General features: G+C 44.6%; 3 protein-coding genes across 7 annotated transcripts in view; 1 reads left to right on the top strand and 2 right to left on the bottom strand.

Annotated features, from left to right (window-relative positions):
* Nucleotides 1-9,031: 9,031 nt before the first annotated feature.
* crx (cone-rod homeobox) lies at nt 9,032-13,577 on the top strand. The gene is made up of 3 exons (XM_061803314.1): nt 9,032-9,226; nt 10,629-10,780; nt 11,570-13,577. Exons 1-3 carry the CDS (start codon nt 9,130-9,132, stop codon nt 12,206-12,208), a joined length of 888 nt encoding a protein of 295 aa, XP_061659298.1. The 5' UTR covers nt 9,032-9,129; the 3' UTR covers nt 12,209-13,577.
* Nucleotides 13,578-15,506: 1,929 nt separating this feature from the next.
* Nucleotides 15,507-21,876, bottom strand: h3f3c (H3 histone, family 3C). Of its 3 annotated transcripts, none has more exons than XM_061804445.1 (4): nt 21,472-21,675; nt 20,143-20,286; nt 16,806-16,959; nt 15,507-16,688 (listed from the first exon to the last, which is right to left on the bottom strand). In XM_061804445.1, the coding sequence occupies exons 2-4, from the start codon at nt 20,268-20,270 to the stop codon at nt 16,560-16,562; spliced, it is 411 nt and encodes a 136-aa protein (XP_061660429.1). In that variant the 5' UTR covers nt 20,271-20,286; nt 21,472-21,675; the 3' UTR covers nt 15,507-16,559. The 3 variants fall into 3 exon arrangements, with proteins under 3 accessions (XP_061660429.1, XP_061660428.1, XP_061660427.1); XM_061804444.1 differs by lacking the exon at nt 21,472-21,675 and adding an exon at nt 20,736-21,243; XM_061804443.1 differs by lacking the exon at nt 21,472-21,675 and adding an exon at nt 21,747-21,876 and having other exon boundaries at nt 15,509-16,688.
* Nucleotides 21,763-24,555, bottom strand: part of arhgap32b (Rho GTPase activating protein 32b) — a 121,435-nt gene continuing 118,642 nt past the window's right edge. For all 3 annotated transcript variants that reach the window (XR_009792606.1, XR_009792610.1, XR_009792608.1), the window contains one exon: nt 21,763-21,880. The gene's annotated coding sequence lies outside the window, so the exon portion shown is untranslated. The remainder of the gene's footprint in view (nt 21,881-24,555) is intronic.

The following is a 24,555-nucleotide window of genomic DNA, read 5'->3' as shown; positions in this document are numbered from 1 at the left end:
TCCGATAGGAATGTAATCTGAACCTTTTAATGAGCCATATAACTTCATTGGATGACATTTGACCACAGGGGGCACTCACGGCCTGAGTGAGTTTGCTCAGACGCCTAAAAAATTAGAGGGTACATCGCTCCTGACCTGTGTCTTACGCCTGCCGATTCTACTACGTGGACTGCCTGCTGGTATTTTGACGTCGGACTGAATAAAGACGCTTCCCGAAGTGCTCCTAAGTCTCGTGAGTCGTGCATTTGGGTTCAGTCCCGTGTTCTGGTCCCGACAACCCCGAACTCTTGAACAGCTGAAGCTGTACATCACACAAGAATGGGAAAGAATTCCACCTCCAACAATTAGTGTCCTCAGTCCACAAATGTTTATTGCATGTTGTTAAAAGAAAAGGTGATGAAACACAGTGGTTAACATGACTCTGTCCCTGCTTTTTTTTTTTTTTTTTTTGGGGGGGGGGGGGGACACACACACAAGTTGTACTCATGAAATTCCAAGTTAATGATTATTTTCTTTGTACAGTAGTGTCTTCAATTAAATATAGGTTGAACATGATTTGCAAATCAGCATTCTGTTTTTCTTTAACACAACACCCCAATGTCAATAGAATTGGGTTTGTACGGTATCGCAGTATACATAAGAGAGAGGTTTTATTACTACAAACTACATTTAATATTATTAGAAGGCACTGCAACAATTGCGGGGGGGGGGGGGGTCTCTTTTCCCAAATTACTGAATTGAACAGTACATATCACACTTTGAATCACCCTGTATACCGTATGGATCATTTTCATATAATTTGATCAAAATGGCACTGATGGTGTAGTGGTACGCACGTCTGACTTTGGAGTGGTCAGCGTGGGATCAATTCCTGCATCGATACGTTCCCTGTGACTGCCTGGCGACCAGTTCGGGGTCCAGCGTGCTTTTCGGCCAAAGTTAGCTGCGGTCGGCTCCAGCCCTCCCGTGACCCTTGTGAGGATAAGCTGCTTGGAAAATGAATGGATGGATGATCAGGAATGGTAAAAACAAGTGTAAAAAATATTTCAATATATACTAAATATTTATTTGTATTTTTTTTATCGTGTGGGTAAATGGCTCCCAGGCTGAAACACCACACTCAAAATCTTGCTCTCAAAAAGTTTAAAATTGTAACTATTCACAGTGACGGCACTCCTTATTGACAGAGCGAATTCTGGTGACCCATTGAAATACATTTGATAACAGTAAAGACAAAAGTGCATCGCGGTAAAGACGTGTTCATAAATATTGTGTTGTCTGTACAATTTTTGCCCAGCAACGATACAAGTACATAATTGATGATGACTACTCCTGAAGCGGCATTTTTTTATACAATTATAGTAACACTTAAAAGACAAGTACTAGTTCTGACACAAATGCATTCGTATTGCGAAAATAACACCATGTATTATCCATCTGACCATTTTCGGAGCCGCATATCCTCACAAGGGCAGCGTGACCAGTTATTATGCTGTCTTTAATTGTATGAATGCAAAAATGGCTGCTTCATTCTGGCACTTCAGCTCACAGATCCCTCTGGTTTATGGCAGTAACATCCATCCATCCATTTTCTTCACCGCTTATCGTCACGAGGGTCGCGGGGGAGTGCTGGAGCCTATCCCAGCTGTCAACGGGCAGGAGGCGGGGTAAACCCTGAACTGGTTGCCAGCCAATCGCAAGGCACGTGGAGACAGACAACAGTCACACTCACAATCACACCTATAGGGGCAATTTAGAGTGTTCAATTAATGTTGCATGATTTTGGAATGTGGGAGGAAGGACACCGGAGTGCCCAGAGGAAACTCACGTAGGCACGGGGAGAACATGCAAACTCCACACAGGCGGGTCCGGGATTGAACTGGGGACCTCAGAACTGTGAGGCCAAAGCTTTACCAGCTGAGCCACCATGCCTCCTGGCAATAACATAATAACGGTAAAGACAGCTTGCATGAAAAAGAAGGACTCTGAAGACGCTAAGATGTCTTGTCTACCATCATGTAGACAAGTCATTGCAGGGGTCAAAAGCAGACAGAGGTGAAGCCCGACGAGCTGCTGCTCCATATTGTGGTAGTTCAGAGGTGACGCCGGTGACGCCCCCCCCCCCCCCCCCCAACTCCTCCTCACACCACCTGCTAATCCATCTGCAGGATTACTGTCCATGGTAATCACTCATCCTCCCCACTGACACACCTCAGCTCACGGTGCAAATCCTGAGTCATTATACTCAAACGTACACACATGCACATACTGTACAAGTCAATCAAATATAGCGAACGGTAGATGCAGTTTTTAGCAAAATGTCTGGAAGGTTTTTGTCCCAAGCGTCACATTTTTTTTTAAACAGGATTAAGATGCATTACTGTAGCAGAAGTTTTACTGTTATAGATGAAATCTCAATGATGAAGTTTGGTCGGATCAACCGAGGAAATTCACAATTGAAGTGCACCAGCATTCCTAAGATTATATGTAAGCTTCTCTGATGAAATAGTTTTATTCAGTTTTTTAATCAACCGAATCTTTGTGAACATGTTTTGGGTAAATGATAATGAAGATGATTGATATTGAGCCATAATTGTGGCTACCATAGTCTTATTTCCACAATATATTGTCAGATGTCATTTTTTTTTTTTTTTTTTGCCACTGACGCTTTTGCTCGTGATAGAAGAATCTGTTGTTGTTCAATTTTCTCTGACGCCACAATGCATTTCTGCTAGTGCAAGTCCAACAACTATCATCCTATCATCCTGAAGCATGTCAAACAGGTCTCTCAGTCTGGGTCTCGTGTTATACGATCCAGCATATTTCGTAAATACAGGACCAGTATCACCAATTTCGATACTTTTCAATTCAGGGAAATGCATCAGTTGCTAAATCTCAATGAATGTTCATGATTTTTAAATGTCTTTGTCATGCTTCCTTTTTTTAATGAATTCAAAAGTTAAAACTCAGGACAGAATTAGGAGGACAAACTTCCATCCATTCATTTTTTTTCCGCTTATCCGATGTTGTGCAGCAGGGGCAGAAGGTTGAGCAGGGAAGGCCAGACTTCCGTCTCCACAGCCGCTTCCGAAGGGATCCCCCAGCCGTTTCCAGAAAAGCCAAGAGACGTAGTCTCTCCAGCGTTTCCTGGGGCGTCCTCGGGGTCTCATCCCAGTGGAACATGCCTGGAACACCTCATCAGGGAGGTGTCTGGGAGGCATCCGGTTCAGATGCCCCAGCCACCTCATCTGGCTCCTCTCGATGCTCTACTCTAAGCCCCTCCCGGATGACTGAGATTCTTTGAAGGGAGACCCTGCAGACCAAACTCATTTCGACCGCTCATCTGGGATCTTGTTCTTTCGGTCATGACCACAGGTGAGGGTAGGAATGTAGATTGATTAGTAAATTGAGAGCTTTGCCTTTTGGCTTCGCTCCTTCTTCACCACAACGGACTGAAACAAAGTCTGCATCACAGCCGACTCTGCACTGATCTGCCTGTCGATCGCCGTTTCCATTCGTTCCTCACTTTTGAACAAGAACCCAAGATATTTGAACTCCTCCACTTGGGGAGGGGAGTCACTGACGGTGTCGTGGTACAGGCCCGACTTTGGCGCGGGCAGTGTGGGGTCGATTCCAGCTCAATGATGGTGGTGATATGAGGCCCGCGACTAACTGACGACCAGTTCTGGGTACTGTCTGCCTTTCACCCAGAGTTACCTGGGTTAGGCTCCAGCACTCCCGCAACCCTTGTGAGGATAAGCGGTTTGGAAAATGGATGGATGGCTAAATCACTTGGGGGGGATTTCATCCTCGACCTGAAGGGCTGAGGAGTGTGATCCCCCTGCAGTTGGACCACACCCGACGGTCCCCCTTCTTAAAAAGGGGCACCACCACTACCCCAGTCTGCCAATCCAGAGGCACTGTCACCAATGTCCACGTGATGCTGCACAGGCGTGTCAACCAGGATAACCCCGCAAGAGCCAGAACTTTTAGGAACTCTGGGCGAATGTCATCCACCCTGTGGCCGGGCCATCGCGAAGCTTTCGAACCACCTCGGTGACCTCGAGTTAAGGATTCAACTTTTCGGAAAGTGTGCGGCCAGTTGCATCTGGCGTAAAAATGGGACAGCATTTGATAGAAAGAACATCATGCCAACTTGCTGTGATCGATGGCAAGAGGAATTTTGCTGCGTACCAGAAAATCCTAGAGAAGGTCAGGCCCACAGTTCATGCCAACAAACTCAACCACTCTTGGATCCCGCAGCAGGACAATGATCGGAAACGCTCCACCTCTGAATGCCTAAATAAAAAGCAAAATTAGAATTTTGGAGTGGCCAACTCAAAATCCATCTTGAAATCCAATCCAGATGCTGTTCTGTGATCTTACACGGGTAGTCCATGCTAGAAACCCCTCCAATATGGCGGAGAGTGGGACAAAATTCCTCCAGAGCGACGTGGAAAGACTCCTCACCGATTCTCGTCAAACACTTGATTTCAGTTATTGCTGCCAAAAGTGGCACAAACCATTATCAGGTTCAGGGGGCAAATCACTTTTCACAAGGGGTCAGCAAGGTTTGGAGTTTTGTTGTGTGTGTGTGTGTGCCTTAATGCATTGAATTGTCATGTGAAAATTGCATTTTGAGATTTGTACCTCCAAACTGTGAGGCAGATGCTTAGCTTTTTTATGTGATTATATTTCCTTTCATGCAAGAAAGAAACAAACAAAGAGACATGGAAACACAAAAGAGAAACGTGAAGGAACCGAAGGAAGAAAACGTTTGATGTTTTCTGCCCGTTCCTACACAAAGGATTTCCATTGGAAATTTCCCTTTCGACTCAGTTTCTGAAATGATTGTTATACCTTTGGTTCGTTTTTCGTCAAGATTGCTGATGGTACCCACTTGCGCCCATTTTGAGGTCTTCCGACGCCACAAAAATGATGACAACAGCGCGTGTTTGCTCATATAAGAACGGGAGTTCGAAAGAGGGGGTTGGGCGGTTGACCAGTGCCAGTCTATGCTGAGCTGCCGGTGGCACCTGGTTTGCACAGAAGAGATTAACGGACTGTGCGTGTGCGTGTGAGCCGAGTGAGCCGAGTGAGTGATTGGGCCTGACAGCGGCCTCTGTATTGCTGGCTGGCCCGCAGATTTAGCCGACCTGCTTTAGACACTCTAATCTGGATTAACCGCAGCAGTGTGTCAGTGGGGACGAGAAGCGACAGCCTCACCGCCATCTTCTTTCTGCCCCTTCACCTGCTTTTTTTCCCCCTCCGTCCTTCTGTCCTGACCCCTCCCCTTCGTCCGCACCAGTCTCTTCTGCTTCTTGCTCCGTCCGCGCTAAGGCTCACCTACCCAAAATTTAAGGCAGCAATCGTCCTTCGTATTTTGAGTTTTCATCAATCAAAGATCTTGCTTGCATCATTTCCCACGTGTTGCTTTTAGTGTTTCTTTTTTTTTTAATATACAACAAGGATTAAAGCAGCTCAATATTCTTCCTCACTTTGTCTCTAGCGGCAAAATGGGCCGTGGCACTTGTGCATGATGATCATACATAGAAGTAGACATGTACGAGTATTCAGAATATCAATAATTGCTGTCCTCTTCCTGTTAACCATTTGGGAAATGTCATTTTGTTGTTGTTTTTTATGAAGCTGAGATGTGTGAGTATATTTCTTGCTATGGAAGGGGGGGGGGAATGTATGGGGACGCTGCAATGTGCTCTAGTACAGTCCAAAAATGGATGTCCAGGAGCAAAGGCAAAGAAGAGCAGCCACCGGAGAAAGGAGCTCGTCAAGTTATCTGTTCCTTTATAAAACCTTGCCCAAACTCACCCACTCTGGCGTCATCAGATTAACACCTTGTTGGGCCTTTAAAGGAAGGAGTTGGGGAGTCAGCACTTCTCTGGTGACCAGCAAGTTGAGCATTCTGTAAAAAAAAAAAAAAAAGAACAAAAATTAAAAGTACAGGCAACTGAATTTCACGAGGCTTGCACACATGACATTTTTCATTGATGGACCAGGTGTTGAAAGAAAGGAAAATTACTTTTCAAAGGCAGCAATGACCATTGCGATACACATGTAGCCTTTATATTGCAATAAATAACACGCCAGAAGAAAAAATTGGGCTCATTATTATTATTATTATTTTTTTTTTTTTTTTTGACTGACCATTGTACACAAACCGTATCTCCTAAAAATTCCATCGTCTGATTTTTTTTTCCTCCATGTCTTTGTTGAAATGAAATGATCCGGTAACCCGTGTCCATCTCATGGAGCAGCATCCCCGCGTGGTCCACTCTTTCCATTTTCCTCCCATCCCACGTTTTCTCGTCTCAGTCCAAACTCACTCCTTTGTGCACTTTGCATGGCGATAGTTCCTTTCGGCCTCCATTCCGCCTTCACAACTGAACGGATTGCCCTGTCTTTCCCTCCCTTTATCTGGTGATAAGAGACTTTTCAGATAAAGCATATTATGATAAATCAAATGAGCTTTGTGGGTTTTGTGCAACTGTGGTGTTTGTAGATCGGTGCAACAGGGAGGGAGAACATCAATGCAGCTGTTGTGTGTAAAATAGAATCTGACGTCTGTCGTCTGATTACAGGATGTGTAGAAATGTACTTTTCATGGCTTTGCTGGAAAATGGAGTTTGGATATCAAATGTTATTGGGGAAAATAAATTCAGTTATTTCCGCTCGGGAAGTATTTTGGCATGTAAATGCTTCGCTGTAATCAACATATCTGGATACAAATTCATTGGAACTAACATGAACAATAATATCTCTTAACCCAAAGCTTGACAATTAATTAAATATATGTTAAGGGTTTTTTTTTTTTTTTTTGCGATGACAATTAAAACTTGATTTTAGGATTGTTGTATTAAATCATAACATCATTTTGTTCTGTAACCATAAGGTAAAAATTGCGACTGTATTTATTTATTTTTCCCCCAGTCAGCAGTGGTAGGAATAACTGGTAGGAACACTGTATTAACTGTAATAACGCCACACAAAGTCTGCAAAGAAAACTAGTGATAATGTTGCATTCTTCATTTGTTATTATCCATCCATCCATCCATCCATCCATTTTCTGAGACGCTTATCCTCACAAGGGTCACGGGGAGTGCTGGAGCCAATCCCAGCTGTCAACAGGCAGGAGGCGTGGTACACCCTGAACTGGTCGCCAGCCAATCGCAGGGCACACGGAGACAGACAACAGCCGCGCTCACGATCCCACCTAGGGGCAATTTAGAGTGTCCAATCAATGTTGCATGTTTTTGGGACGCGGGAGGAAGGACACCGGAGTGCCCGGAGAAAACCCACACGGGCACGGCGAGAACATGCAAACTCCACACAGGTGGGCTGGGATTTGGCTCTATGGTGCAATGTGGGCAGAGAATGGAACCAACATATTTCCGTGTCACATATACACAATTCCAAAAGACGTGCCTACGTGGAAGCCATCTTGAATATGGACAATGGTTCTGTTTACTGGACATAAAGCTTTGGCAAAGAGAGAACAGTTGCTCTGAGGAAGATAAAACTGAATTCTTTGGAGTATATTTTTGGTACAATCACAGTTTTTTTTCCTCGTGTCAGGTTGCTCGACTTTGGCAACAGATTTAGAACTAGGAAGCACATTAATTCCTGACGAGTGACCATGACCATAAATGGATGAAATGCGAAAATTTCCATTACGTTCAAGCATTTTAAATATTTATTTACAGTAGTTTTGTACTGTACTGGACATTTCAGGCTACAAAATAACTTTCAGAACAATAATCTTGTACTCTCCGGTTATATGAGTGCATAAGGCCTCAAAAAAAAAAAAAAAAAAAGATTTCAATCATCTTCGTATCGAACAACCCACGCCACCTCTATTAGTCTGAAAAAAAAAAAAATACTGTACAACCCAAGTGTTTTTTCTCCTTTCTTGGCAGAATGCTGGAATGGGAATTTTGTACAAATATTTTATTACTGTGCTGAGGTAAATATGTTTCAGATATCTATATTTTGTGTATTTATGTATTTTTCTAATGACTTTTCAATTTTATTTCCTACATTTAAAAACATAATTTGTACATTCTAGTCTGTACTTGTTGAAAAAGAAGCTCGGCGTTTTTTTTCAACAAAAGTCAACAACATGACAGCCAATACACGCACGCACGCACGCACGCACACACACCATTAACTGAATAGTTTGAGGGTGGGGGGGGGGGACGCCCATTTTTTGGGGGGTTTGAACACCTGCCCCCCAAAAACGTCTTTGCACCACCCTGAAGTATAACCTCAATACTTTTTGCCCCGCACCACTGCCCATTTACTGATTCAACATTTTCCGGAGATTGTAGACTAGTGTTCGGGCTTAATTATGTTTTGTTGGACCCTTCAAATATTTCCACATTTTTCTTCCCAGCTTTGCTCTATTGCGGGTCGCCGCATCGTTTCACATCCACTCGTTTTTCTTCCGATATGATTTCCAAATGTCTTTCCATGCGGACCGTTTTTTTTTTTTTTTTTTTTTACTTTTAACTGGATCCCTGCTCTTGCCGCCTTCAAGGTCCAAAGAGGCTAAATCTTGCTTCTTGTAGGCCTCCAGCTCTGTCATTTATTTGACATCGAGTTGACCTGATGTATTCTCAGTCTTGTGTCCTGTGTTCATCCAACTGAACTCCAAGGACTTCCAACGCGTCCATCCAGGGCTGCTGTCCTTTCTTAGTGGACTTGAGCTTTTCCTCATCCATACTTGACTGATAGGAACGCTTCCATCACCAAATTAAGTTCGGCGTGCAACCTGTTGCGCTTGCGCTGGCTCGCGTGGGGTGGGCGGGGTCAGCGCGAGGCAACTTGCGGCGTGTAATTAGCGGCGTGTGCGGCCCGAGCGTCACTTGCGCGTCCTCTCCTCCAGTCGTGCAGCGGGGCCAGCCGCACCTGCGCCGAGATACGACAAGAACAAATCGCAGGAGGGCCATTTTACTGCAGATTGACCCCCCCCCCCCACAAATCTCAAGTTTATTTCTTTCAAACCCCCCCCCCCCTACCCCTCTCCTAAAATTCGGAGTCACGGGGGAGTGACTTAGTGGCAATTGTCGCCGAGGTTGTTGCGTTGCGTGGATCGCCGGGATTGCAGCGAAGATGATGTCCTACATAAAACAACCCCACTACACCATGAACGGCTTAAATTTGCCCGGCCCGGGGATGGACGTGCTGCACACAACTGTCGCTTATCCGTGTAAGTACAAAACGCGCATTTGTAAACTTGTATTTCATTTGGATTGTGCTTTGAGTAACTTTTGCGTCACGCGTGTCTAATTAGCTAAATAGCGAAATATAAATATTTGATTGGAAACAAAAGTGATGACAATGTTTTCATGTTTTATCGACTTACTGGGTTTTTTTTTTTTTTTTTTAGCTACTATCGTGCGAAACGGGCTACTCTTTATTTTTCACAAAGGCCTATTCGAACTAACAAGTTGCATTATTGTATTTATATTTCATCCGTCCCATTGCTTTTGTTTTTTTTTTTTTTTGTGGGGGGGGGGTCGTTTGGATTTTTACTTATGGTTGCGCATGATTTAAAACGGTTAAACTAACATGTACATTTGATAATTGTAGGCGATAATCACGTCGATTTGACACATTTAAATCATGTGCAACCAAAAAACCAAGAACTGGAACTTTTTTCCACCATAACGTTCACGGGATATTATCAGCCGATTGTTTTGCTCAAAATATATACCAGGGTAAAAAGTATTCAAATCATATAACATGAAATAACGCCTGGCCTTGGTGTGGGCACCACGGAATCTGTGTCCGTTCGCCAGATCAGCGTGAAGTTCACGAGGCTCGGGCACTCCTGCGACCCTTGTGAGGATAAGTGCTTTGGAATAACGGCAGTACTTTGTGCTTTGCCTCTGGCACAGAAACAGAGCTAAAGAAAATGGAGAGATGACTGTTGAAAAGAAATCCTTTTTTTTTTTTTTTTTAACTTTAACGCAGATTAGTGTGAACCACCGCTGGAATTGAAAGTTGTCATATTTCTACACAGACAACATTGCGGCTAAATTTTGAAAAACATATTCAAATCGCAAATCAGATGACGTTGGACGCGTTTTTCATTATTTTTTTTTTTTTTTTTCAAGCCGTCCCCCGCAGTCAATTTTAGACCTTCAGTTAAATGTCGCTTTGGCACGATACTGAGACACAGTGCGAGGCCAAAACCTTCTTCCCACGTCTTCCTCACTTGACTCGTTCTGAAGCAAATACTCCGAGGCGTTTGGCCGAGGTGCCCCGGAGCACAAATAACCGAGACTTCTTTTTTTTTTTCGCGACTGCGCAAACTCAAATGGGGCGAGGAAAGGTTTTCCTCCCTCTCAGGGTGAAACTGACACGGCACGCTTGAACATTTCTGTATAATTAGCAAATACTCGTGAAACGCTCCCCGCAGCAAAGTCAAGATCACTACAGGAGATTCCCAACTGTCTGTCTGTTTGTTGTCACGCCGATCTGCTTCAAGAAAACAATGCCCCCACCCGCCCCCACCCCCACCAAAAACACACGCGCGCGCACACACACACACACACACACTCAACGATCACGTCAAGAAATGCATTGCCTCCCTTCTGTATCTGCAGCCACACCCAGGAAGCAGCGAAGGGAACGGACCACCTTCACGAGAACGCAGCTGGACATCCTGGAGGCCCTCTTCTCCAAAACCCGCTACCCGGACATCTTCATGAGGGAGGAAGTGGCCCTCAAAATCAACCTGCCAGAGTCACGTGTGCAGGTAACGCCAAAACAAACAAACAAACAAAAAAAAGAAGACAAGGTTCATAGGAAAGTCCAAATTCTAAACTGACAAAGTGACCCCCACCCACCCAGTCAAAGAAACAAAACAGGAAACAGGACTTATGACAAAAAACAACCACAACAACTGCACGAAACCAGAACTAAATAGAAGCAAATTGACTAGACGGGATACTAGCGGCTGATTGGTTGACACAAAGAACATGGATGACGGGAACAGTTGGAGAGAAAAACCAAACTAGAAACCGAGACAACAACATGGGAGGGAAATAAGACAACATAAAACTAGAGTACATCTAAGGATAATAACTAAAATAAAATGATTTCCTCCTTACTGGTGAACAACCCCAATTTGGCATGAGCAGTCACGTGCACAGATAGACCTCAAGTGGTGATCAAGTACCAGCCCTTATTGCACTGGATGAATAAAGTTTTTTTTTTTTTTTTTTTGCTCCAGTTCATTTATTCCTCCAAGATGATGGGGAAAAATGTCGGGTTTTTTTATGTATCCTTTTTACAAATGCGGTCAACATCCCCCTGGTGATGAGGATTTCCCCATGAGTCCCCTTAATTTGAGTTTGAGTACTTGCGCTCTAAAATCTCTTTGCATGGGTCTGGTCACAGAGACGTGGGGTCTCTGTGGCTGGACATCTGCACAACGCTGCGTGCAAAATTGATGTGACTTGTTCTGGCTGATAATTGCGTGACTATTTTCAAGGGTCAAAAAGAGCTCAATGGTGGACTGCAACCTCTTATTTTCTGTGTCCAGGTGTGGTTTAAGAACCGACGCGCCAAGTGCCGTCAGCAGCAGCAACAGAGCAGTGGCCAGTCCAAACCTCGCCCCCCAAAGAAGAAGGCTTCCCCAGCGCAGGAGCCCAGCGCCCCCGATCCCGTTTCAAACCCTTCCGGCTCGTTCAGCCCCTCGCCAGCCCAGTCGGGCGCCGGTCTGGTACAGAGCTCCAGTACCGGAAACACGGCCGTGTCCATCTGGAGCCCGGCCATCTCCCCCCTCCCTGACCCCCTGGCCTCCTCCACAGCTCCCTGCATGCAGCGGCCCTCACCTTACCCGATGAGCTACGGCCAGCCGTCGGCGTACGCCCAAGGATACGCCAGCACCACCTCCTATTTTACAGGCCTGGACTGCGGCGCATACCTGTCCCCCATGCACTCGCAGCTGTCGGGCACCGGGGGCGCTCTCAGCCCCATCACCGTGCCCTCCATGGGGGGCTCCCTCAGCCAGTCGCCCGCCTCGCTGTCTTCACAAGGCTACAGCACCGCCTCCTCCCTGGGCTTCACCTCGGTGGACTGCCTGGACTACAAGGACCAGCAGGCCTGGAAACTGGGATTCACTACGATGGACTGCCTGGATCACAAGGACCAAAACTCCTGGAAGTTCCAGGTCCTCTAGAGAGAGTCACAGGGCTGCGTCGAAGTTGATTAGTGTCAGGCGTGCTATGGACGCTCTTTTTTTTTGTTGTTGTTGCTATTGTTGTTTCTTCAAAGAGTTATTGACGTTGTCAAATGTTTGACAACTGCCAGTCATTGAAATGCTCAAATCAGTGAAATGATTTGATTTTCAAAAGGAAACTCGGTGCATTTTCCATGATTGATCAAATTTTATGCAAATGACCCTTAAAGAGTTTCTAGGAAACAGAGCTCCACGTGTAAAAAAAAAAGAAAACACTGAGAGCCCCTCCCCCCATCTTCTCGTACTTTCCACGACGACTGGTGATCTGAAAACGTCTCGACTTTCAAGTTTTCTTTTGGATTTGTTTCTTTCGTTCTATGTCATTTGTTCGCATCTATGTATTCTCGAGCGTGCGTATTCAGTTCCACAGTGTTTGCGTTTAGTGTCGTCATCCGATGCAGTTTGACGGATGACAATTAGGACCTTGTTTTTAGTTGCGTGTCATATTAAAGTGGTCTATTCTGTTTCACTGATACTATTTATTTTGCCGAGTCTCTGAGTTGATTCCAGATATAGCTCGAGGTCAGTCAGTAAGAACACATGGCTGAGTGATCCTGTTCCGCTCAGGTCCAAAGCGTCACGTTCGTCACTTCCTTGGTTCGTCTTGGGTTATTTTAGTTGATCTGATTCTGGCAGCGTCCCGATCCTCTTAGCCTCTCTCCGGCTATGTCCTAAGTGAATTAGTTGGGATTATTGGCCCATCCTCCTCTCTTTCTGTCTCTCACCCATCGCCGTCGTTCCTTCTTTCTTTTTGGTTCTCATCCGTGTGCCCTTTATTCTATCGGCATGCAAAGGAGCACGCGACGCTAGGTTGACGGCCCTTGAAAAAGCAATTGTCGACGGGGGGTGCGGTTGTGGGGTGGCCAAAAATGCCCCGTGAGGAGGTCCCGCCCGCGCCGCTGCTTCCGTAACAGGATGACTTTCATGCGTTCCAGAAAACAAAATTCCTTTTTACGAAGGCCCACACGTTTGGAAAATATCGCTCTTCTTCCATCCCATGCCGCACTGCTCCTCTGACAAATTCGTAATCCCGACATGACCTGATTACTGCCACGCGAGCGTCGAATATACCCAACAACGTCTCTTACATGTTGATAACAACCAGCCGTCCAAATCCTGCAGTTGTAGCCATCCTGTGACCCGTATTGCACTCAATTTGACGTGTTTCATTGATTTTGGATTTCATTTTATCGTTTAGACGCGTGGAGGAGTTCTTGATTTCATTTGTGGATTGAAGAAATCCATCCATCTATTTTCCGTACCGCTTAGCCTCACTGAGGTCACGGGTTATGCTGGAGCCAAGGTATGATTAAAGAAATGTACACTAACTGGAATGAATGAATGACTCCAAAGAGATGTTGGACATAATCTTCATGTGAATAATAAAATCAGATTCTATTTGTTCCTTTGTATGTGCTGTGACAATGTTTTCGTGATAATTTGCAAGACGAGAAGAGGGACAGCCCTTCAAAGTACTTTTTTTTTTTTTTTTTGCACTCCACACTGACCTAATCCCTCTATGTGCACACAGTAATCTCTTCCGCCCTCCCTCCCTGTGTGGTGTGATTGGTTAATCCGTGCATTTGTGCGCCCTGATTGGTTAACCTCTCAGAGAGGGCATATTACATTTGGACTTTATCACACACACACACACACACACACACGTACTGTAATCCGAGGGAGGAGCAGATGTAATGGGGGAAGGACAGTGCAGAGCAGGATGATACATTTGTGTGAGCACAAAAACAAGAGCCTGGAATTGTACCTGATAAAAGATATCATTTTAAAATAGTATTCTTAAAGCACCGTGAGACGTTCACACCCCCGCATAGAGATAAAAGGGCGAGCAATGACTACAACTCGTACTTTGTATACGTGAAAATGCAATTAACACAATGACAGATGGCAGCATTTTAAAATCATGAATTGATATTACTAGCTTGCATACACTGTCGACTCAACCTCTAACAAAGGTTAGGAGATTTCTGCATTTTACATTTCTGTTCAATAAAATGCAGGGGGAGGAGGGGGGGGGGGGGATTTTCCTCAAATCCAACAACACCTCCCTCTTCCTTTTGGCTCATCTAAACGGAGGTTACACTGCCACCTGCTGGTATTTTGCGGTGTGAAACAAGAAGCTCATCTCCCTTTTGGCATATTTGGCAACTCCCAAGAGATTTTCCTCGCCCAGTCAAAAATAGGTTATACAAAACACCCCAAAAGAATTGGATACTCGTTGCATACGTGTAATATTATCCTCAATAACGTATTGTCCACCTTTGCAGTGTGACATTGACCCATACACCCCCGCCCCGACAAATTTCAATGTTTAATTGGCTTTTTAAAAGGAGCGCTTATTGCAAGAAAAAAAAGTTACAAATTATCTTGACTTCTGCAAGAGGATTTACACTATAATGTACGAGTAGTGCATATTTGTAGTTCATGAATGAAAGATTGTTCTAGGAACCTGTCTGCCTTAATTTGCAGAACCATCCGCTTATGACAATTTTTTTTGTTTTTTTTTATCATTATTGATCCCTTGCCTTTTCACTTTTTTTTTTTTCATGGTGTCAATTATTTAAGTTTATTTAAAACTGCATCGCCTCAAACCGAATCAGATGACCCTTGGGGGCATGATTGCAAAGTACTGGCGGTTGCAAAGCAGTTTTGCAGAAGTGTGTACTGGATAGTTTCTATTGGAATTCGATTTACACGTGATCCTTGTTGGACAGAAAGCCCGATATGAGACTCAGGTTACCGGGAGCACGCTCAGTTACGGTTCTGCGACTTTTTTTTTTCCACACACTTTCAACCCTGCGGTTTATGGGGCGATGCGGATAATTTGTGTATTTTTTCTAACTCGAAGTCGAGCGAGACCGAATATATGTACAGAGGAACTGACTTTTACGGTCCGGCCCCGTTAGCCCTTCGCTAGCGTGTTACCGCCGTGTCTCCGTGACTTTGACCGGTGTTTCGCACCGTAAATATCTCGTGTTTCAATGTCGGATTCAATGTGGGCACTTGCGGCTTTTACACGCTGCGGCCTATGTACCGAACGGTATTTCCTTTACAAATCTACTGGGTGAGGGTTATAACCGGGTGCCCTGTGTAGGCTGGGAATTACAATAGTCTTCCCCCCCCCCCCCCCCCCCACCAAATGGCCTCCTATTCCTAATGTAAGCACCTTTCACGATCACCCCATGTGATATCTGCAAAAATAGACAGAACATATGGCACACAAGTTTCTGCTTGTTAATGGAAGAAAGAAAACTGCTTCTTTCATCCATTTCTTTTCAACATCTATTTAATGCTATCGTATGAGAAATTTGGAAAATACAAATGCCATCTTATTCTTACATTGAAAATCTTGAGCATTTCCCCCCAAAATATGAAATAAAGCAATGAGTTCATAGTGTGTATTCAAATTTGGAGAAAGGAAGAGAAAACTAGGAGAGGTGAGAAATGACACCCTCAGTTGTATGTCCTGTTAAAAATTAAAATGACAAAAAAAAAAAAAACTTGTTGCCCAACAGGGAACAACTGCTGGTAAAATCTTTCCCCCTTGTTGCCTGCGATCAAAAATACAATTCCTAATCTTGGACAAAAGCCGTTACCGTTTCAAAAAAAAAAAAAAAAACCCACCCTAAAATAAGCCTTTGTTTTTTTTTTTTTCATGCTTCAATTCCAGAAGTGGAAAAGGATGGGGTGATTTCTGATTTGGACAAGTAAAACAAAAACAGACACTATTTGCACAATTATCACATATGACGATTTTTGTTTGCTTGTCGATTACAGGCGGTTGAGAAGGTCAGAGTAGACACACGCACACAAAACTTGACTCCTCGCACACACTTCTGAGGCAGAGATACGCTCAGAGAAGGTCGAGCGAGTCGTCGAGCTGCAATGAGAGGAGAGGTGACGACGGACTAGGTGAGTGTCAGGACTAGTTTTAATAGCACCCTGCTGTGGAAGTTGCAGCTCCCCTTAAGCAGACTAGCCCCTCTTCTCAGCCCATCCGCAGACCGAGAATCCAACGTGGACCCAAATGTCTGACAGGTGTCTGGATGGCCCCTCTCAAACCCAGCATGGGTGAACGCGCATGCCTACGTTTACCTGATCTGCAACACCTTGTCCGTGCACAGGCACAGTTAGCCTGAAACATTTGGTGAACACAAAGAAACCAAACATCAACACAATTCTACCTCTTAAAATGTTGTCTACTGAGAAGCTGGGGAGATGGGAGGCAAGGAAAGAAATTAAGAAAGAAAAGGAAAAAGGTCAAAATTGCTTCCTAAGCACGCTCTCCGCGGATCCGGCGGGCCAGCTGGATGTCCTTGGGCATGATGGTGACCCGCTTGGCGTGAATGGCGCACAGGTTGGTGTCCTCAAATAGGCCGACCAGGTAGGCCTCACTGGCCTCCTGTAAGCCACACACACACACACAAGATATTCATGCGATACATTTCCATACTAGATGTCATATGATGAACGTGCTCAGCTCACGTGCGTAACCGCACAGGGACGCACGCACACGGACCTGCAGCGCACCAATCGCAGCACTCTGAAAACGCAAATCAGTCTTGAAGTCCTGAGCGATCTCCCTGACCAGGCGCTGAAAGGGCAGCTTGCGGATCAGCAGCTCTGTGGACTTCTGGTACCGACGAATCTCTCTTAGAGCCACAGTACCAGGCCTGGAGATATATGACAAGCTCACAGTAAATACAAATGTTAAAATTCTTACAAGGGAATTAAAACAAAAGATTTCCAAGAACACACTGTGTGTCCACTCTAGTCAGAGAACAAGAATTCAACAGTGATGAATTAATCTTATTTCCATCCATGTCAAAATCACCATGTCTGCTGTGGGTCACATCATCATCATCATCATCATCAAGTCTTCCACTCTTGGTTTTACTTGTTATTCCAACATCCACTAAGTTGCTTCCTGGGTCTCGTTACTTGATGTGCCAAATGTAAATGTGTCCACTCCTTCATTCATTCCGGGAGTCTACATCGGATAAGATCAACTGGATTGGCGCTGGTGAAAAAGGCCCAGCAGCGTCTCCGCCTCCTGAAAGTGCTCAGGGAGAACCATCTGAAAGCTAACCTGCTGCAGGCTTTCTCCAGAAGCACCGTGGAGGACATCCTCACATACTGCACCCACAGTGTGGTATGCTGGATGTACAACAACAGACAAGAAAGCTCTGCAAAGAGGGATCAACAGCGCCCAGAAGATCAGTGGCTGGTCTCCGCTCTCCCGAGAGGACATTGCCAGCTCCCGCTATCACACGAGAGCGACTCACGTCGTTCATGACTCTTCCCATCCTGGTCACCACCTATTCAACCGTGACAGGTCCTACAAATCAAGGACAATTGTGCAGACTCAAAGACGACCACTTTTTTCTCCAGCCATCAACCGCTTGAATTTAAGACCATGAAATATAAACAGCACTTTCTTGTTTGCTTCCTTTACCCGAGTTACTTTTGCTCATATTGAAGATTATTTGATTTCATTGGACCTTGTCGAGAAGCGCTCGTTATTCTCATCGTATGCACAGTCACACAATGACAATAAAGGCTTCTGATTGATTTCACTGATATTGTTCTGTGGGAAACTCCCTGAAGGCTTCTGTTCGGTGCATTCAGATGTTGTGTTATGTCAACAAAAAAATCCCAACTCTGACAGCTAAATGGGATCAGATAGTTCTGGCTTTGCTTCTCCCTTGTTTTTTTTTTGTTGTTAAATATGGTCCAAGTTCCTCCCTAAGAGCGCTCCAGTGCAGACCCCCGACTGGGCCATCTTGCCTTGTTGCGATCCACAGCTTGGATGTCAAGCAAAAATATCACCGGTTTCATAGCATGGTCATATTTCACTTGCTTGGCACAGAGAACTTCTTGATGAATAATCGAGTGAAGTTCAATAGCTTTGCCTCCTTTTTCACTGACTTTGACACGGACAAGGGACGATAATCCACTTTGCTCGCCAGCCGCGGCGGGTGGACCATCTGTAAAAATCCCAGTGACTTTTTCCATTGTAGCTTCATTTCATCCATGGTAGAACAAAGAGTAACAAATAAATAAGTCCAGAGGGTCTTCTCTCACATTCAAGTTGCTGGCCACTCCTCTCAAAAACGTAACCGCGTCGTGTCTTATGCGTCTGTGCATTCATCGTGGGCTAACAAAAAAACTGTCAAACTCTGTTCCTTTTGTCTTGAACCCTCTCTTAATAGCTAAGGAAATCGTCTTCAATTCTCTGAACCGCAGTTAAAATCCAGGCAAAAATATTGTTTCTTCTCGGGACAAATTTTCTCAACTAATTTTAGCACAGTCTTTGATAAATTGACCCTCAGTGAAAGGTTTACAGTGCTTGGCAATCAGCGTTGGCACCTTGTAGGCTCGCTCATTTGGCTAACGGGCTCTTGTGAAAAAGCAGTGCTGTGCCGTTAAAACAGATTCTACTTGTTTCAAATTTTCGCTGTGTTCGTCTCAAGTAACCTTTTGTCTGCTAGTTGTGCTCGACATCGATTTCCTTGAAGACAGCTACAGTCCCGAGGCAAATTAGGCAGACACAGTTGTTGCATATTTCGGCAAAAAAAAAAAAAAAAACTGCCCCAAACTCAATTTCCATTTGTTCTGGAATCGGTGGCATTCGCAGTTAATTAATTAACTTGTTTTTTTTAATAGCTACAGTCGCCTTGTTTGAAATGCGTTGTGCTGAAATGATGACAAAAGGTCAGATGTCACGTACAACAATGTGGCCACAGCGCTACTGCCATCTTCTGGTGAAATGCAAAATACATATATACAGTAATTTCCGATCCATAGGCTGCAACTTTTTTCGCACGCTTTCAATCCTGCGGTTTATGCGGTGATGCGGCTAATTCGTGCATTTTTTTCCTAACGGCCGCAAGGGGACACTCTAGCCGAAAAGTTAGAAGTGAGACCGGTGGAATATATGTGCCGAGGAAGTGACTTTTACCGGTCTGGCCCTGTTAGCGCTGCGCTAGCGTGCTACTACCGTCTTCTTCTTCTTTTGGCTTTTCCCTTTCAGCGTCACCACAGCTGAACGCACGTATATGTTTGGCACAATGTTTACGCCGGATGCCCTTCCTGACGCAACCCTTCTCAGTGGGATACGAAACCACAACCCCTGGTTTACCAAACCAGTGCGCTAACCCATGAGCTACGGGGCCTCCTAGCGTGCCACTACCGTGTCTCAGTGATTTGTACCAGTGCTACCATTAAACTCTTTGTGTACCGTTTTCTTTGTAAATCTCTCGTGTTCCAAAGTGGGCAATTGCGGCTTTTACACAGCTGCGGCATATGTATGTATGTACCAAATGGTATTTCCTGTACAAATGTACTGGGTGAGGCTTATCACCAGGTGCGTTCTGTAGGCCGGGAATTACGGTATTTTTCACACAAGTATTTCATACAGCGGTCAGCTTTTAGAAGCTCGTGTATAACTGTTGCGCTTCACGAAGAGTGCCTTCGATCTCTCATGTTATGAATTACATTCATCTTTCGTATTGGGGCTTAAATGCCCACCGCGCTGCTGCTGCTGCTACATGGGTCGCCGTAGTTTTTCCAGGTAAAGCGCGGCTGACCCAAAAGACCACTAGTCCGCATATGTGTTACGCCACAAGCACACACAGGGCAGAGTGCCAAGCATTGGCTTGATCCAAGCGCATTTGAGAAAGAAAAATAAATAAATACATCAAAGTTTCAAAATACAACAACATAGATGGTTACATTAATTACCGGCCGCCGACTTACCGTGACAACACGAAAAGCAACTCTGTTAAACTGAGGAGAGGCCTGTTATCTTGGTTACTGTATTCCAACTAGTTGTCCACATTACATGAAAACGTTACCTGTAACGATGGGGCTTTTTGACGCCACCAGTTGAGGGGGCGCTCTTGCGTGCTGCCTTGGTGGCCAGCTGCTTACGAGGAGCCTTTCCTCCTGTGGACTTACGGGCAGTTTGCTTGGTACGAGCCATGACCACCAAGTGTCACCTAAAAGAATGAACAAACATTGGTTAACTTTAAGATTCACAGATACAAGGAATACATTGGAACTGTTCAAAGTGCGTTAAATCTCAATCCCATTTTGGTGAAATAATTTACAATTATTCATCTAAAGCTCCACATTTACACTGTGATGATGTATGATCACAGTGTGGCCGAAATTCATGTAAGACAACTCAGAAATTGGGTTATAGACTCTGAAAACAGTGAATAAAAATGTCAAAAAGTCCTCAACTTTAAACTATACTGACTAGTCTAAACTACAAAGTTGCTTAATTTTAGATGAGTTTGTATGACATCACATCACCAAAGATAAAAAAAAAAAAAAAACCGTTGAACTCTACACCAATTTGTGTTTTTAAACATTCAAATGGAGAAGTTAAAGCATACCCTAATGTGGAAACGAGACGTGAAAAAAACCAAAACGTGAACGTTACCCCGCGTAACTATCCTGACAAAAGTCTTTGAAGTCAGTGACGTTCCCGTCCACTGTCTTTTCATTCTTCTTCTTCTTCTTTTCCTTTCGGCTTGTCCCGTTAGGGGGGTCGCCACAGCGTGTCATCTTTTGCCATCTTGGCCCATCTCCTGCATCTTCCTCTCTCAACACCCCAACCGCCCTCACCACATCCATCAACCTTCTCTTTGGTCTTCCTCTCTCTCGCTCTCTCTTCCTTGACAGCTCCATCCTCAGCATCCTTCTACCAACGTACTCACTCTCTCCTCTCGCCTCTGAACACGTCCAAACCATCCAAGTCTGCTCTCTCGAATCTTGTCTCCAAAACATCCAGCTTTGGCTGTCCCTCGAATGAGCTCATTTCTAATCCTTCCACTGTATTTTCATAAACTGCCTCATTTGGGATTCTGATATTTGGGCGTGCGAGGAAACGGTACGTTCATTGACGGCTCACTCGTCCACGAAGGCTTCGTTCCTCCATCAGGCCCACAATACGGAAGCGTGTGACGTCACTCGGAAGCCCTCCAATCTGCGTTGGCGTGAGTTTGCCGAGGGCCCAATGAGCGCTCGTGTTGCTGGCGTTGAGGGCGGGGACTCTGAAGTGTCGCTGGCTTCTCGCCGCAGCGTTTATGGCCGCATATGAAAACGTTCAAGACTATCCACGGCTGTTACAACGATCCTCGGGAATAGAGACTTGCATTAAAATGGGGGAAACTTACGTGTGTTTGTGTCAAAAGATGTAGAGCGACAGATGAAGCAAAGCAGGAGACTAGAAATCCTCCAGAAACGAGCACATTCGTCGCTGTTTTGAAGCACTAAGCCGTTGCCTCACTTCCATCGGGGGAAACATTTTCCCCCTCTATAATTAGACGACATTTCAACACACACTCAACCACGTCGGTGACAAATTTTTCCCACGAAACATCGAGCAGGCCTCCCTGTATTGACAGAAATTTTCTTTTTTTTTTTTTTTAAATCAGTGGATAAGACTCACCAAAGGTAAATTTAAACGGCGTTTTCTCGGAGGGTGTCTCGGGTGTTGTTGCACTGTCAGATGTTTGCCATCTCGCACACAATGGAAGCGCGACCAGCAAAATGGCGGCCGCGTCAATCATGTCTCCCACAATGCTATTGACAGCCAGAGCAAAGAAAAGTCGGGACTTTTGACTTTGTTTACATTCCAGAACCACGCACGGAAAAAAAAAAATAATAAAATAAAATAAAATTGTACCTAAACGTATAATATAACGTACAGGAAGCGATGTTCTTTGCTTATTGCTTCATGGTGCTTTTAATGGTAGCTTTAGCTAAAAGCTACACTGGATTGTTGACGCAAAATACAAAGCAGGTAAATGCCCTATTTCCTCGAGAGTTCAACAAATAAATATAGTTTTAAAATAAATGTACTATGTTTATTTGGCACTTTTAATCCATATTCAATTGAATACAAAGCAAATTTCAGATTTGGAGGGCGTTTTTCAAAGAGCCGTACACAAAATACATAAACGTGGACCTATGTAAGAGAATAAAATGGAGCTCAATGTTTCTCAGTATTTAAAATGTCAAATAGCTTTTGTTCCTGCCTCCCACTGTTACTAATTTGAAAATGTTGTACAAATGAAGTTGTCAAAAAGTCATGAGCTTCAATAAATTTCACCTTATTTTTCAGAATTTCTTTTTAAAGCCTGAAGGTACGCTTCCTGTCATCCATTTTGAAAATGAGGTTGATGGTTTGAAACCTTTGTGTGCGATAGCTATGCAAAATGCAGTGGTAAACACCCAGTTGCTGTAATGAGAGCAAGACTAACTTAATTATTCAAATCAAACTCAACTAAACCTTAAAGGACTTATTGGGCGTTTTTCAAGGGCCTCAGTATCTTTAACAATGTTGCACAAAACAACTAAATATGGACAAGCAAATAAATATATATAAGTGGTCAATATTTAAAAAAATGTTGGTGCAAAATTGTCTTTAAATTCTGGAACGAACCCAAAAATGTTGTTTTTGTTGCAAATATTGAGTCACTAAATTTGATGCAGCAGCACGGGCCGTAATGACGACAAAGTGTGTACCTGCATATGGACCCAAATGGTCAAAAGGCTCATCATGAAGACTCAAATTATAACTGATTAACTTCTCCCTCACAGTCGAGAGCTCTGATTTGAATTTTGTCTCAGGCCCTCATACATGGTTGGCTCGCAAAAAATTCCCAATAACCCAAGGGTGGGTTATTGTGTGTGAATGGTTGTTTGCGTATATTTGGACTGTGACGCGGTGGAGACCACTCCGGGGTCTGCCCCACCCCTCACCAGCTGCGAGAAGTCTAGCTTACCAGTGAACCCAATGGTGACACATTATATAGAAAGTGAACGGATGGGAGAATGAATTTAATCCTTGGAACACCCATCCATTTTCGTTGCTGCTTATCCTCACGAGGGTCACGGGGAGTGCCGGAGCCTATCCCAGCTGTCAATGGGCAGGAGGCGGGCTACACAGAGGCGCTCACAATCACACCGAAGGGCAATTTTAGAGTGTCTAATTAATGTTGCATGTTTTTGGAAAGTGAGAGAAAACCAGAGCGCCCGGAGGAAACCCACGCAGACACAGGGAGAACATGGAAACTCCACACAGGCGAGTCCGGGATTGAACCCGGGACCTCAGAACTGTGAGGCCAACGGTTTACCAGCTGAGACAACGTGCCGCCTCCTTGGAACATGCAGTGAAGAAAATAAACATTTGAACACACTGTTATATTGCAAGTTCTCTTACTTAGAAATCATGGAGGGGTCTGAAATTTTCATCGTAGGTGCATGTCCAATGTGAGAGAGATCATCTAAAAAGAAAAATCCAGAAATCACAATGTATGATTTTTTTTTCATGATTTAGTTGTGTGATACAGCTGCAGATAAGTATTTGAACACCTGAGAAAACCAATGTTGATATTTGGTACAGTAGCCTTTGTTTGCGATTACAGAGGTCAAACGTTTCCTGTAGTTGTTCACCAGTTTTGCACACACTGCAGGAGGGATTTTGGCCCACTCCTCCACACGGATCTTCTCTAAATCAGACAGGTTTCTGGGCTGTTGCTGAGAAACACAGTTTCAGCTCCCTCCAAATATTTTCCATTGGGTTTAGGTCTGGAGACTGGGTAAGCCATGACAGAAACTTGATGTACTTCCTACGGAGCCACCCCTTGGTTTTCCTGGCTGTGTGCTTCGTGTCATCCTCATGTTGAAAGACCCAGCCACAACCCAATGCTCTGACTGAGGGAAAGAGGTTGTTCCCCAAAATCTCAGAATACGTGGCCGCGGTCGTCCTCTCCTTTACACAGTGCAGTCGTCCTGTCCCATGTGCAAAAAAAACACCCCCAAAGCATGATGCTACCATCCCCATGCTTCACAGTAGGGATGGTGTTCTTGGAATGGAACTCATCATTGGTCTTCCTCCAAACACGGTGAGTGGAAATATGACCAAAAAGTTCCATTTTGGTCTCACCTGACCACAAAACCTTCTCCCATGAGTCCTCTGTATCATCCAAATGGTCATTGGCAAACTTGACATGTGTTGGTTTAACCAGGGGAACCTTCCGTGCCGTGCATGATTTCAAACCATGACGTCTTAGTGTATTACCAACAGTCACCTCGGAAACGGTGGTCCCAGCTCTTTTCAGGTCATTGACCAAGTCGTGTCGTGTAGTTCTGGTCTGATTCCTCACCTTTCTAAGGATCACTGAGACCCCACGAGGTGATATCTCGCAAGGGGCTCCACTCCGATTGAGGATGACCGTCATGTTTAGCTTCTT

The sequence above is a fragment of the Syngnathoides biaculeatus genome, chromosome 18, assembly GCF_019802595.1.
Source record: "Syngnathoides biaculeatus isolate LvHL_M chromosome 18, ASM1980259v1, whole genome shotgun sequence".
Lineage (NCBI taxonomy): Eukaryota > Metazoa > Chordata > Actinopteri > Syngnathiformes > Syngnathidae > Syngnathoides > Syngnathoides biaculeatus.
Note: the sequence above shows the minus strand (reverse complement) of the source record. Positions and strands in the feature narration are given on the sequence as shown.

Coding starts and splice junctions, on each gene's coding strand:
- crx (XM_061803314.1), top strand. CDS start 9,130: ATGATGTCCTACATAAAACAACCCCACTACACCATGAACGGCTTAAAT. Junction 9,227..10,628: donor CACAACTGTCGCTTATCCGT/GTAAGTACAAAA, acceptor CTGTATCTGCAG/CCACACCCAGGAAGCAGCGA. Junction 10,781..11,569: donor TGCCAGAGTCACGTGTGCAG/GTAACGCCAAAA, acceptor TTCTGTGTCCAG/GTGTGGTTTAAGAACCGACG.
- h3f3c (XM_061804443.1), bottom strand. CDS start 20,270: ATGGCTCGTACCAAGCAAACTGCCCGTAAGTCCACAGGAGGAAAGGCT. Junction 16,960..20,142: donor AAAAAGCCCCATCGTTACAG/GTAACGTTTTCA, acceptor ATATATCTCCAG/GCCTGGTACTGTGGCTCTAA. Junction 16,689..16,805: donor CTGCGATTGGTGCGCTGCAG/GTCCGTGTGCGT, acceptor TGTGGCTTACAG/GAGGCCAGTGAGGCCTACCT.